Source organism: Oryza glaberrima, chromosome 11, assembly GCF_000147395.1.
Source record: "Oryza glaberrima chromosome 11, OglaRS2, whole genome shotgun sequence".
Taxonomy (NCBI): Eukaryota; Viridiplantae; Streptophyta; class Magnoliopsida; order Poales; family Poaceae; genus Oryza; species Oryza glaberrima.
Genome location: NC_068336.1, coordinates 25702933 through 25715553, shown reverse-complemented (window position 1 = coordinate 25715553; position 12621 = coordinate 25702933). Strand labels below are relative to the sequence as shown.

The following is a 12621-nucleotide window of genomic DNA, read 5'->3' as shown; positions in this document are numbered from 1 at the left end:
ATCTCGGTACCAGTCCCAGGACATAGTGCTGGTACCCACGGTGACAAATATGAATCATTGCGAATCCTTAAAATAAATAGAGGACTTATTTACCTTAACTTAGGTTGCAGCTCAGAACAACCCGAGAATGCAACCGACGATACGGACGAGGAAACACCAACAACAGCAGCAGGAGCGGAGCCAACGGACTAACACCCAACACCACAGGCGACGGCTGGGAACCAGGACGAAACCCTAATCTTCACTTCACTTTATCTTTAGCTTCAGAGCGAAGGAACTATATATATTTATATAGAGCAAAGGTGAGTACTTTCGTACTCAGCAAGTCACGGGAATTTAGGAGTTTAATGCAAGCTTGGAAGAGAGGCAAGGTTGATTTGCAAATCCTTTGTTTGAAATCATTTTGAAATCACTAAGTGATTCACTTCTTGTTAAGTTTGGGCCGAAAGGAGACTCGCGTCTCAAATCGACTTAAGAGATGCTTTTCAACAACTCAAATGGTAATGTACCGACCTCCCGGGTCAGATCATTACTTCTTGGCTCCCAGAGCCATTTCACTTGATTAAGCGGCTCCCAGAGCCTTTTTCATTTTCTCGGACTCCCAGAGTCCAGCTGCCCAGCAGCACAACAATCCGCTTCCACTCGGGAAGCCTAGTCTATGATGCCCGTAGACATCCCGAATCACACAGATTCGTTTCTGACCACTCAGGTCATCCATATGCCTCATAGGCTGATTCTGGTTACGATTCCCACACCACAACAACTTTTCACAAAGCACAGGCAAACAAATCTACGCAACGGGAACCACCTCACATCCGCCCATGACCGTGGGCACGGCTGTTCGAACAGTTAGTTAACCTCTGCAGAGGGGTACACTTTACCCACAAGATACGAACTTATTCCGAACACCCGTCGGTATCGGAGGTTCGCAACAAAGCCTTTCCCAAGCCGACCCAGGGATACCTCATGCCACATAGAAGGATCAAATCCTCACATAAATATAGGCCATTTTAGTTTTCACAAATCAAACTCCAACCACCTCGATCGGTAATCAGGCAAGCTTCGCGTTCTTGCCTTACCAGGAACCCGGGTTGGCTCCAACCGACCCCGCCCCGGCATTCCCAACTATTGGCATGCGAGGCTTCCCTGAACCGACTAGTTACTTAGCTAGGGTGTCCCATACCACCTTGTGGTTGCACTTTGTTATGCGTGATGAGTTTCCCACAGGAATCGGTCCTTATATGCGAATACGGGACAGTGCCACACAGGCACAACCCCCGCATCGCGAGTTTTCACAATTCATTTTATTTTCAAACACACCGACACCATATGTCGGGTTTTCGAGGCTTCACAAACCCATTTCCCAAGTTTTCGACAAACAACGGTGTATGTGGGATATTTGGTATACACGCTCAGAGAGCACGAATACCGAGGTACCACAAGGGTGGAGCGACAAGGAATCAGGGTAGTACGACCTACAGGAATTAGTACGACTACTGGGTAGGTCCGTCGGTTTGGCACGCAAACCGAGGCCAAGCAAGTTGAGTGTGTGATTCTAATAATGCAAGTTGCAAACAAAATAATAATGAATTTCCAATTATAGGAGCAATTCATCAAAGGGTGACTTGCCTTGCTCAAGGTCTTCACGAAGCTTCATGAATCTTCGAGAAAACCCGCGATCGACGAAAATCCGGTAACCGCAACTATACGCAAACAATCAAAAACCTAAACAAAAGACCAAAAGAAAGATCCTATTTAGACTAAATAGTAGTGCCATTAAATAGATCTCAATTTTACGGAAATACTGGAAGTGGAACGAAGTCAATCGGATGAACGGATCGAGAGATATGAATTTTGGAATCTTAACTGGAATTTCTGGACAAGGAAATGATTTATTGGATTTTTCTAGAACACGAGAAATGGTTTATGGAATAATATTCTCAAGAATATTATTGATGGTCACTAACGTGCGGGACCAAAGGAAATGATTCATGGAAATTTTTGGAATAAGGATTTGATTTATGAAAAAGGGAAAAGGATTTATTAATCCCTTTGAATAAGAAAAGGAAGGAGGGATAGGAATCAGACTTTCCCGAGCGGCTTGGCGCGGCCCGAGAGGATTTGCGCAGTTCGGCCGAGCTTATTAGGCCGGCGCGGGCTACGGGGAGGCGGCCCAAGAGAGGGGCGCGGGGAGAGAGAGGGGGATGGGGAGCCGGGTGGACCGGGCTCACCTCGCGGGGTCCCGAGCGGGCCCGCTTGTCGGTGAGGCGGTGCACGGTGGAAACGGCACATGCGGGGGCGGGCGCTAGGGTTTCGGGTGCGCGTGGCTCAGGAGCGGTGCACCGGGTGGACGGATGGTGGCGGGGCCACGTGCAGCCGCACGGCTTGCCGTGAACCGCGCGCGCGGGAGGGAAGACGGAGGGAGGGGGGCGGCTGACCGGCTTGGCCCGGTCAAAGCCCAGGTGGCGCCGACGTGGCGCCTACGTGGCAGCAACGCGGGCCGGCGGGAGGAGGAAGAAGGGGAGGCCGAGATGGACGGCGGACGGCGGCCAAGTTCACGAGAGCTCATTGTGACGATTCGAGAGAGAGGGAGTACACCGGAACGATGGGACGGACGAGAGGAAGTGAGCCACCGGATCGGATTCGCCGGGGGGGAGGCCGGCGACAACGAATCGCGGCGGCGCACGCCGGCGGCGAGAAAAGGGGGAAACTTCACCGGAGCAACGGGGGTTCGATTAAAAGGGTTGGGAGCATATCCGGGGTTCAAGGAATCCGTTTCCGGCGCCGGATGGGACGGAGGAGCACCGAGGAGAGCCGGCGACGAGAGTCGGCCTCCGGGAGTGGGCGCCGACGGTGGCAAGGCCATGCTGAGCGGCGGCGGAACTCGGGGCGGCGTCTACGCGCGTTCGAGGGGCTAACCGAACTATCATGCAAGCTAGAGATGGCGAGGGAGAACGAGGAAGGAGAACGGAGGGAGGCACTACCGAGCTGGGCGCAGTGAAGGACGGCGGCGGTGCGGGGCGAGCTCTCCGGCCTCGGGCCGGGGAAGGGGAAGGAGAGGGTGCCCGGAGTCCCGCGTCACGCGTCCACGCACGCACTGGTCTCCCTGGTGCTTCGGCGACGGACAGCGAGGGCGACTGTAGGGCGGGGTGGCAACAATGGCGCGGTGGAGGTTGGGCAAGGAAACGAGGAGGAAAGGGAGGGGCTCGGGTTGGGTTTTATAGGTGGCGATGTCGGTTTGAGAGAACCGACCTTGGGGCGGTCAAGGAGATGAGGCGGGTGGCGCGAGCGGTCAAGCGGCGCAGAGGTGGTGACGCCGGCGGTGGTCGGGGAAAGGGAAAAAGAAGGGGGAAAAGGGAGCTCTGCTCCTTGCTGTTTCGGGAAAAGTTGAAGGTGGGAGAGGGAGTGAGAGAGGGGCTGCCTCTCTCGGCTTTGGAAGCTAGCGGCGTGGAGCGGCAGAGCGGCAGTGCACGACGCAGGCGACGCCAGGGCTTGACGCGGCGGCAACCGGGCGGCTGCGCGGCGCAGGCGTGGCAGGGCTGACGGTGGCAACGACCGGCCGGTCAGCCATGCGCGAGCGCGGGAAAGAGCGAAGGCGGTGGCGGGTTTTGGGCGGTGACGGCGGGAAGCGGCGTCGGCGCGAGAGAGAGAAAACGAGAGAGAGAGAGAGAGAGAGAGAGGGAGAAACAGAGAGAGCGAGAGAGCTCTCTCTCGGCTCGGCTCGGCACGTGCAACGCACGTGCGAGGCTGAGGGAGGAGAAACGGCTGAGGAAGGGAGGTGGGCTAAGGGGGAAAACGGCCCACAACACCCGAGGGAGGTAAAATAGACTTTTGCAGAGAAGACTGATTTGGAGTGGATTCGAATTGGGGTTTTGGATTCGAATTTAAATTTGACATTCGAACTTGATGGTTTAGGGAGGAATCAAGGGAGACTCGAGGAGAAGTCAAGGAAGAGATTCAAAACGGAAACTTGGATATTTTTTTGTAGTCGGAGCGAATATTCGGCAAGGATTCAAAGGAAGGGATTGACTTTCGGAATTTGATTTCGGAGACTTGAATTTTGGATAGGAAATCTTGAGGTGGAGGATTTTTTATTTCGATGAGAGGGTACAACGGGATTGAATTGAGATCCATGGCACGACTTAGACTCGCACACAAAGAACAAAATTTTCGCAATTAGGATTTTACCGAATTAGTTTTTAACGTCTCGCGAGAAGCGGAGCGTTACACTGAACAAGTACGACCACGCGGAGATGTACTATGTCGGGGTGCCGTCAGAGAGCATGGAGCAAGACGTGATGCACTCGTACGGCATGGCATTCGGCGGCGGTGGGTTCGTCGTCAGCTCCCCAGCGACGCGAGGCGGATGGACGGCAGCGCGCTAGCCCGCTTCTTCCCCGTCGGCCGCACCGACCCTCTTCCCCGCCGCGTCGGTGACGCCGCCGCCGCCGCATCGGCCCTCGGCCTTCCTCTCAACCGCGATCCTCCCTCGCCAGCCGCCGGCCGCGCCGGCCCTCCCCTCCACCCCACCCCGACGACGACGCGCGCGCGACCACGGCAACGGCGCCGCATGGCACGCGGAGGAGGAGAAGGGAAGGCAAACGACCGCCACGGCCATCCGGGTCCTTCCCCTCCGACGGCGCGACGCCACGGCACGGGAGCACGTAGGATAACGACCCCGCCGCGCTCGTCGCCACCACCTACAGGTACGGCGTGCCTCTGCAGAGTATCAGAAGCGCGCGACGTACAGAGACGGCGAGGAGGTCAACGAGTGACGACCGGAAGTCGAACACCCGCGCCTGCGCGATGACGGCCTCCACGAACGATGCGTCCCCGACGCGGAGGTGCGCGGAGAGGAGCGCGGACGGGAGCGCGAGGTCGAGTATCAATCACAACGAGCATCGGTTTTTGATTTGGCTTGGATTGCTGGGCCGCGTCAAGGCCGACGGTTGAGGGGGACGGCCGTCCAACAGCCATCGGTGGCCTCGCCCGTCGCAATGGCCCTCCTCTCCGCTGTGCTCCTCCCCCGCTGCCGGCCACACCGGCCCTCCTCCCCGCCGCGTCGAAGACGCCGCCGCCCGCCGCCTAGGGGGAAAATGAGAGAGGAAGGAGATAAGAGGGGAAAAACAGAGAGGGGGTAACGTGGATACCCTGACACGTGGGGCCCATGTGGGTCCCACGCTAACTCAGCCGTCATGTCAGATAAAATCGGGGTGAAACCACCTAACGATTTAAAGTGAACGGTTTTGTAAGTTGAGGGATGTGATATATCTAGTTTTATGGTTGGGGGACGATTTTGTAACTCAATGACAAGTTCAGGGACCATTGGCGTACTTTTTCCTATTATTTTAGAGTATAGTATTAGATAGCCCATTATCACCGGACCAGCCTTTCAGATTGGGTCGTTACCATTGCCGGGCCCATCATGAAACAGAATGGCCATGGTCCGATCGCAATAGGCCGAGGCAAGCAGGATGGGCCGCGCTTGTGGACCAATGGCGTGACGCGCTGACGCTTTCGAAATCACGGGCCTGACTTGTCATGAGGGCAATCTTGGGCCTGGCCCACGAGATAAGAGGGTGTCGGACAATGCAACAACAACAACGAAATTTGCTCGCGACTCGATCTTACATGCATTGATGACCAACAAAGTTGTCACTTACATCTCAACCTTAATAGTAGTGTTAGCTAGCAAATAGACTTTTAGATATGAATCTGAACAAACGGGAACAAACGTCCTCATCAATCTTGCCTGCTGATAAGGCAACTGCAGCTACTATACTACGCATTATATATGCAGGGATCGATCGATCGATGGACGTATTATTACTCAACAAAGTAGAGAGATTAATCAGATTCAGGCGACTGCACGCGGCTGCTGATTCATCAGCTGGCATTGCTTCAAATTGTTCGCTTTCACCATGCCCTGCACCATGCATCATTAGATATTTCTTAGGGCTTATTCGGTTCACAGGATTTCCAAATCACATGTATAGGAAAAACGTAGGAATAATGTAGGAATGCACGTGCAAAACAAATGATTGGAACACAGGAATTTTTCCTCCACCGAGCTAAACAAAAGAGGATAGAGTAGATGTTTTCATTCCTATGGAATTAGTACATTTTGGAGGATTTTTAGAGGATTGGAATAGTGTTCCTATGGAAAATTTTCCTTTGAATCCTACAAACCGAATGCATGAATAGTGCTTATTCCAAAGGAATTGAGATTTCCTTTAGGAATCCTTCAAAACGAATAAGGCCTTACTGTGCTCATAGGCTCTGTTCGATGTAGCTTGCTGCTGCAGCAGCTACAACTACACCAATAGTATCAGTGAGTAGATATAATATAGTCACTATAGCAGCGGCAGCTATGCAGTAAAAAAAGTTACACCGAACAGACCTAATTAATCACTGAAAATTTACTTGAGGAAATCGTATTGTATGTTAACCTGGTAGATTTTGATCATGAATTGGTTGATGTCGTCGAGCGATATGACGCCCTCGTACGCCGCGTTGAAACGGTAGCTGCTGTCATTGTGTCCCGACAACCGTGGATATCCGTGTCTAACGTTTGACCTGAGATATGACGCCCTTGTACGCCGCGTTGAAACGGTAGTTAAGAACTTTGGAAATGCAACCAACAACTACCTACTACTAGCTCCTACCTCCGCCCCAAATAAACGCAACCGTGGATATCCGTGTCTAACGTTTGACCATCCGTCTTATTTAAAAAAATATAAAAAAATGCGTGAGACACATGATATATACCAGCTATATATTTCTATAATAAATACACATGATATATACCAGCTATATATTTCTAACATTTTGATAATTGATCAAATGCGTGAGAATACTACAATATGCACATAAAGTCAAACCCATCAAGCTATAAAAGTAAATTTATTCTTGTGCATGCAGTTGCTCCAAATTTTCACCATATTATCATATAATTAATTTTCTCGCAATAACACGCCGGGGTTTTACATAGTGCAGAGAAAGTAGTACACTCCCTCCGTCCAAAAAAAGCTACCCTAGGACTCCTCCTAGTACTACGAATCTAGGCAGTGTCCAGATTCGTAGTACTAGGAGAGGTTGGCTTTTTTTTTTTTTTTGATGTAGGGAGCAGTATATATGGTACTATGCTCAGGGCCTACGTTGCAGTATAGTACAGAGAAAGTCTGCCCCTGTTTATTACACTGATACTTCCAGAGAAACACACACTATTGACTGAACCCAAACACTTTATGCATATCTTTAAAGATATGCTATAATTTCCTTTGTTCATACAGTTAATTAGGTCTGAGGGATGAGCTGGATGTGATAGCCTTTTGGGAATATGGCCTCTGAGATGCGCAACACCTCCCCTCCTTCGATCTCTTTCCATCTATATATTCAGAGTTGTAAATGCATGTTAGTGAGCTTCATGAGCAAAAAAATACACACATTATAACACACAAAAAGTATATATATGCACCTGTACTCGGTCACCAAGATGTGGAGGAATAGTGCAATAAAAATCTTGCTAAAGTCTGCCCCGAGACAAAGTCTTATGCCTCCTCCAAACGGCATGTGATTCCTTAGTAACTCAGCTCGCTTTGTCTCATCCTATATTGTTTTTAATTTTCTATTAGCATTGATATGATAGATTTTGAAATATCTATGATGTAGCTTGAGTACCGTTGCTATATATAAACTAATTAATCAACGGTTCAAATAATTTTGTCACTAACCATCCACCTCCATGGATTAAATTCGAGTGGGTCTTCGAACAATTTTGGGTTGAGATGAACTGCCATGGGGCTAATCATGACTAGCCAGCCGGCTGGAATTGTATACCCTGAGAGAGAAAAATATCATCCAATCACCATGTTCATGCATTGCGTTATTTCAAGTATTATTTATGCAATTTAAATCTTATGGTCTATATAAAAAGTGTACCATTCACTTGCACATCTACAAGTGTTTTCCTGAAAATTCCTGGCGCGACGTTACTGATTCGAGTAATTTCATTCATAACCTTCAGGAGACAAGCTCAATTGCGTTAACCAAAATATTTACAAAAGTGATATGATCGACGCTTTAAAATAGCAGTGCACATTACCAAACAATTAATTACCTGAGGAGTGAATATCAAGGATTTGTACTCCTCCCATGTGAATCCGGAATTCATGTCATCTCGTTTCTTCAATATTTTTTTATGCTCCTCCTGGAAAACATAATTGTTGAGAAGTAGTAGTATATATTTATGGTCAGCCTTTCATCATCATGTTAAGCTTTTGGTGGAGACAACACCAAATATATATTGTTCAGATATTTTAATATTCAAACATGCATATGATTCTTATATACAGTTGAAAACTAAAGATTTGGAGTTTGCTGTAGATAAATATGTTTTTTTAAAAGCTGTTTTTATAATGGGGGTTATTTAGTTATTTTATACGAGTTAATATTGTGCTTAATTTCAGAATAAGCATGCATGTATTTTCCTTTGTGCCAAGAAAAAGAGACAACAAAATGATTCATGTATATATAGAAAGAACAAACCTTGAGCTCCTCGATGACTTTAGGATTGTCGGTAAGGAACTTAAAACCTACGGCCAAGGTCGACGATAATGTTGCAAAACTGGCAAATAAGAGTGCAGCAATTGCATCTACAGCAAAATTGACATCTATAACCGGGTTATCATTCTGCAGTTCTTGAACAATTTGGTCAACAAGGTCGTTGTGTCTTTTCTCAGGTGCACTTAGCCTCTCTTTCAGTATATCAGTCAGTGTCTTTTGCACATTTCTCCTACCCTATGAAGAAAAAATATATATCATAGTTAAGGACGGCAGAATCAGCACAACATTTTGGAAGTTGAGCATCCTCTAATTCATATTCAGAAAATAAAAAAGAGCTAGGAATATTTATTTTCTCATGAAGTAAACAAATTGGATCGACCTGATTGATTAGTTACCTGGACAGTGGACACCAACATACCTGCATGCATCGATAAAACTGTGTCCCCGGAAAATATATGGGAAAGGAGACCATCCCTTGAAAGAACTCATCGAAGTTTTTCCTCAGTTCTCTTGACTTTGAGCGGTCAAGGCTAATCATCTTCTTAGCTATCAGATCAAATATCATCTGTACAAATCAGATAGATAAAATGAATTCCTTTCCATTTTGTTTCAGAAAGTCCATCTATTTATACTCTTTTAAAAAAAAATTCAGTGATGGTTGTGAGTGATGAATCTACCACCACCCACACAATGACATGGGGTCACTAAATTCAGTAATGTTGTGAGTGATGAATCTATCATCACCTGCCTACTTCCAATACAGCTTACATGTGGGTGCTACTGAACAGTGACGCATGCAGACTATTCATTTCCAAGATATGAAGAGGAAAAAACCATGTTCGACCTTCTTCTTGCAACACATAGTGTACTCAATATACTACAGGACGGCTGAACAACAATAGATTGAAACGGCTTAATTATTGGACATACGCATGTGTGTCAGATAAGAATGAAATTGTGTCAATTTACGTACATTTGATATGCTCTCCTTGACGTCGATGCTAGGTTCCTTGACCCATGTCATGAAGCTTTCCCTCATGGAACTCTCTAGTTCGGGTAGGAGCAATTCTTTCATGTTGTTTGGGCCGAAGAGCTTGGATGCGAAACTTCGGATGAACTTGTGAACAGTGTCAGTGTAGACGGTGACACTCTTCTTGCCAAAGATGGTGTTCGTTGTGTTAGGGTACCAACTCCGAAATAGCTTCCCTTCTTGCTCAAATATGAACCGGTTCACCTCTGGATCAAGTGAAACTACAATAGGCTGCCCCACCAGGCTTGTCTTGAAGACTGGACCATATCTGGCAACCATAACATTAAAACTAAGCATGAACCAACACAGCCTAAAGTGGAGATCTGTTGGTGTGTTGCGCACATGCACAATATATATATGTAGGTCTTTGTGTCAATAAAGATGGGATGTTTTAAGAGTAAATTTGACAAAACTACATATACTTTAATCAAATTATCACAAAATTACAGATTTAAAGTGATATATTACAGAACTACAGATTTATATATTTATCACAAAACTATAGGTTTAAGACTAAGTATCACAAAACTAAAATTTAATAACAAAATTATCACAAAACTGCTAATTTTAGGGGTTTAAATCCTTAGCACTAATGTTATGTTTGATTTATAATTAGATATCCAAGTTTTATGATTAAATTGGCATTAAACCTTCAGTTTCATGACAACTTTGTTACTAAATCTTTAGTTTTACGATATTGCGGATTAGATTTGTAGTTCTATGATAAATTTAGTGTTAAATTTGTAGTTTTATGATACATCATGTTAAATTTATAGTTTTCTAATAATTTGACCAAATTACTTGTAGTTTTATGAAATTTACTCATGTTTTAACGAGGAAGTTATTCCATTTGTTTATACTATACTTGTCATTGTATACAATTTGTGGCTCCAAAATTTCTCATGTTTGACTATTAATATGTCCAAAACTACATGGATTGGCTTTATTTAAAATATATATTGGCTCATTGCATTATATGTTAATGCAAAGAGTAGATTTATATTCACTTACTTAAAATTTTGTTTGCTAAAAAATGAAAATATATGCTAGTATATCTTTTTCTTAAAAATGACATTCATATATAATATTGTGGTATCATTTTGAGTCCACAACCATATCTATATATCCTATATAGTTGGAACCAAAATCTCACATCTATTGAGCCACATCACCTAGAACATATTTACCACTGGATCTTTCATGAGTTTAATCCCAACCATCCTTCATGTCTTCAGTTACATTTCTTTTTTTTTATTGATGGTCATTACTCCTATGCATTCATATAGATGACACTTATTTACCTCCTGCCTTTATGTTCAAATGCATTATTTCTGCAGCTCAATGTAATATTTTTCAGATCAATAGTTCATACTAATCTGTATATCTGAAATTGTTCTACCATACCCGCAACAACATATGGGCGGGTATCGTCTAGTCCTATCTTACTATAAAATTAATGTCCACTAACTACTAAAGCTCAACATGTAAGCATGCCATCACCCACTAGCAATTATTACATATTTAACCTCATGAAAGCATACAACATCATCTATAATTTATTTAATTCTACAAATCAATATGCAAGTATATCTAATCATTACTTCTCACATTATTTCTATAATATTTTAATAAATATATATATCAGTTTTATAATATTTAGCAAGTACTTATCAATATGTTCCACATTAATCACGGATGATAGCATTTGTTTGTTTTATGATAAGTACTGGTAAAACCCTCACGTTTCATTTTTCTTTTCTTTTCACTCCTAGCTTGATTGTAAAAAAAATATATTGAAAATTGCTTAGTATTTCACGCATCAAAGCGTGTGGATTCAGTGGTATAATAGTTGGCCCAATGCACTATTACATCTATCCTTAGAGAATGTTCTTTCTTCCTCCATCAATACATTGATGTAAACTATATAATAAAGGTAAAAGCTGCACCTTGAAGGCTGCGAAAAAGACACAAATTAAGCTCAACATGTAAGCATGTCACATCATTACCCACTAGCAATAATTACATATTTAACCTCATAAAAGCATGCAACATCATCTATAATTTATTTAATTCTACAAATCAATATGCAAGTATATCTAATTATATTACTTCTCACATTATTTCTACAATATTTTAATAAATATATCTATTAGTTTTAATATTTAACATATACTTATCAATATGTTCCACATTAAATCACGGATGATATCACCTGTTTGTTTTATGGTAAGTACTGATAAATCCTTACGTTTCATTATTTTCTTTTCTTTTCACTTCTAGCTTGATATAAAAAAAATATATTAAAAATTGCTTAGTATTTCCCGCAGCAAAGTGTGTGGATTCAGTGGTATAATAGTTGGCCCAACGCACTATTACATCTATCCTTAGAGGCTGTTCTTCTTCCTCCATCAATACATTGATGTAAACTATATAATAAAGGTAAAAGCTGCACCTTGAAGGCTGTGAAAAGATAGAAATTTTGAACACAAAAGATGGATAGGGAAAATAGATTTCTTTCAAGATTTTTGCATTTATCAGTGCGTTACTAAAGTTTAAGTAGAAAACCAACATTAAAATATTAAGTCAATTTGAACCACCAAACCTCTTCATCCTTTGCTTGTAGTAGCCTGGCATGTCTATAGATGGGCTTTGTTTGAAGAACTGAAAGGTTTCACCAACAAGAGGGAAGCCCATGGAGCCAGGAGGAAGCCTACCATTGCACTGGGGATTCATCCATCTATATACCCCATGAAGTAGGAACCATCCTATCACGAGTGTAACACCATAGATAACCAAATACGAATATGATCCTAACAAAGTCTCCATTATCTCCATGCTCTAGCTAAGTATGAACCGTAGTGTAAGGAGCAAATTTCTAGGCGAGTAGTTCCGATCCCACACATATCACAAGCTGATATCTTGATGCTTATATAGTGACTTTCTTGTGTACTATCAGCTGTCCTAAATTTTTTGATGCAAATTGCAGCTGGCTATCAATTTATGAAGTTACTGATCCCCTCTGATTT

At 44.4% G+C, this 12621-nt stretch overlaps 1 protein-coding gene across 1 annotated transcript; it reads right to left on the bottom strand.

Annotated features, from left to right (window-relative positions):
- Positions 1–7296: 7296 nt before the first annotated feature.
- Positions 7297–12430, bottom strand: LOC127755465 (cytochrome P450 87A3-like). Its single transcript, XM_052281144.1, has 9 exons — positions 12198–12430; positions 9539–9863; positions 8984–9130; positions 8548–8799; positions 8120–8209; positions 7942–8020; positions 7734–7840; positions 7478–7608; positions 7297–7387 (listed from the first exon to the last, which is right to left on the bottom strand). Exons 1-9 carry the CDS (start codon positions 12428–12430, stop codon positions 7297–7299), a joined length of 1455 nt encoding a protein of 484 aa, XP_052137104.1.
- Positions 12431–12621: the final 191 nt, after the last annotated feature.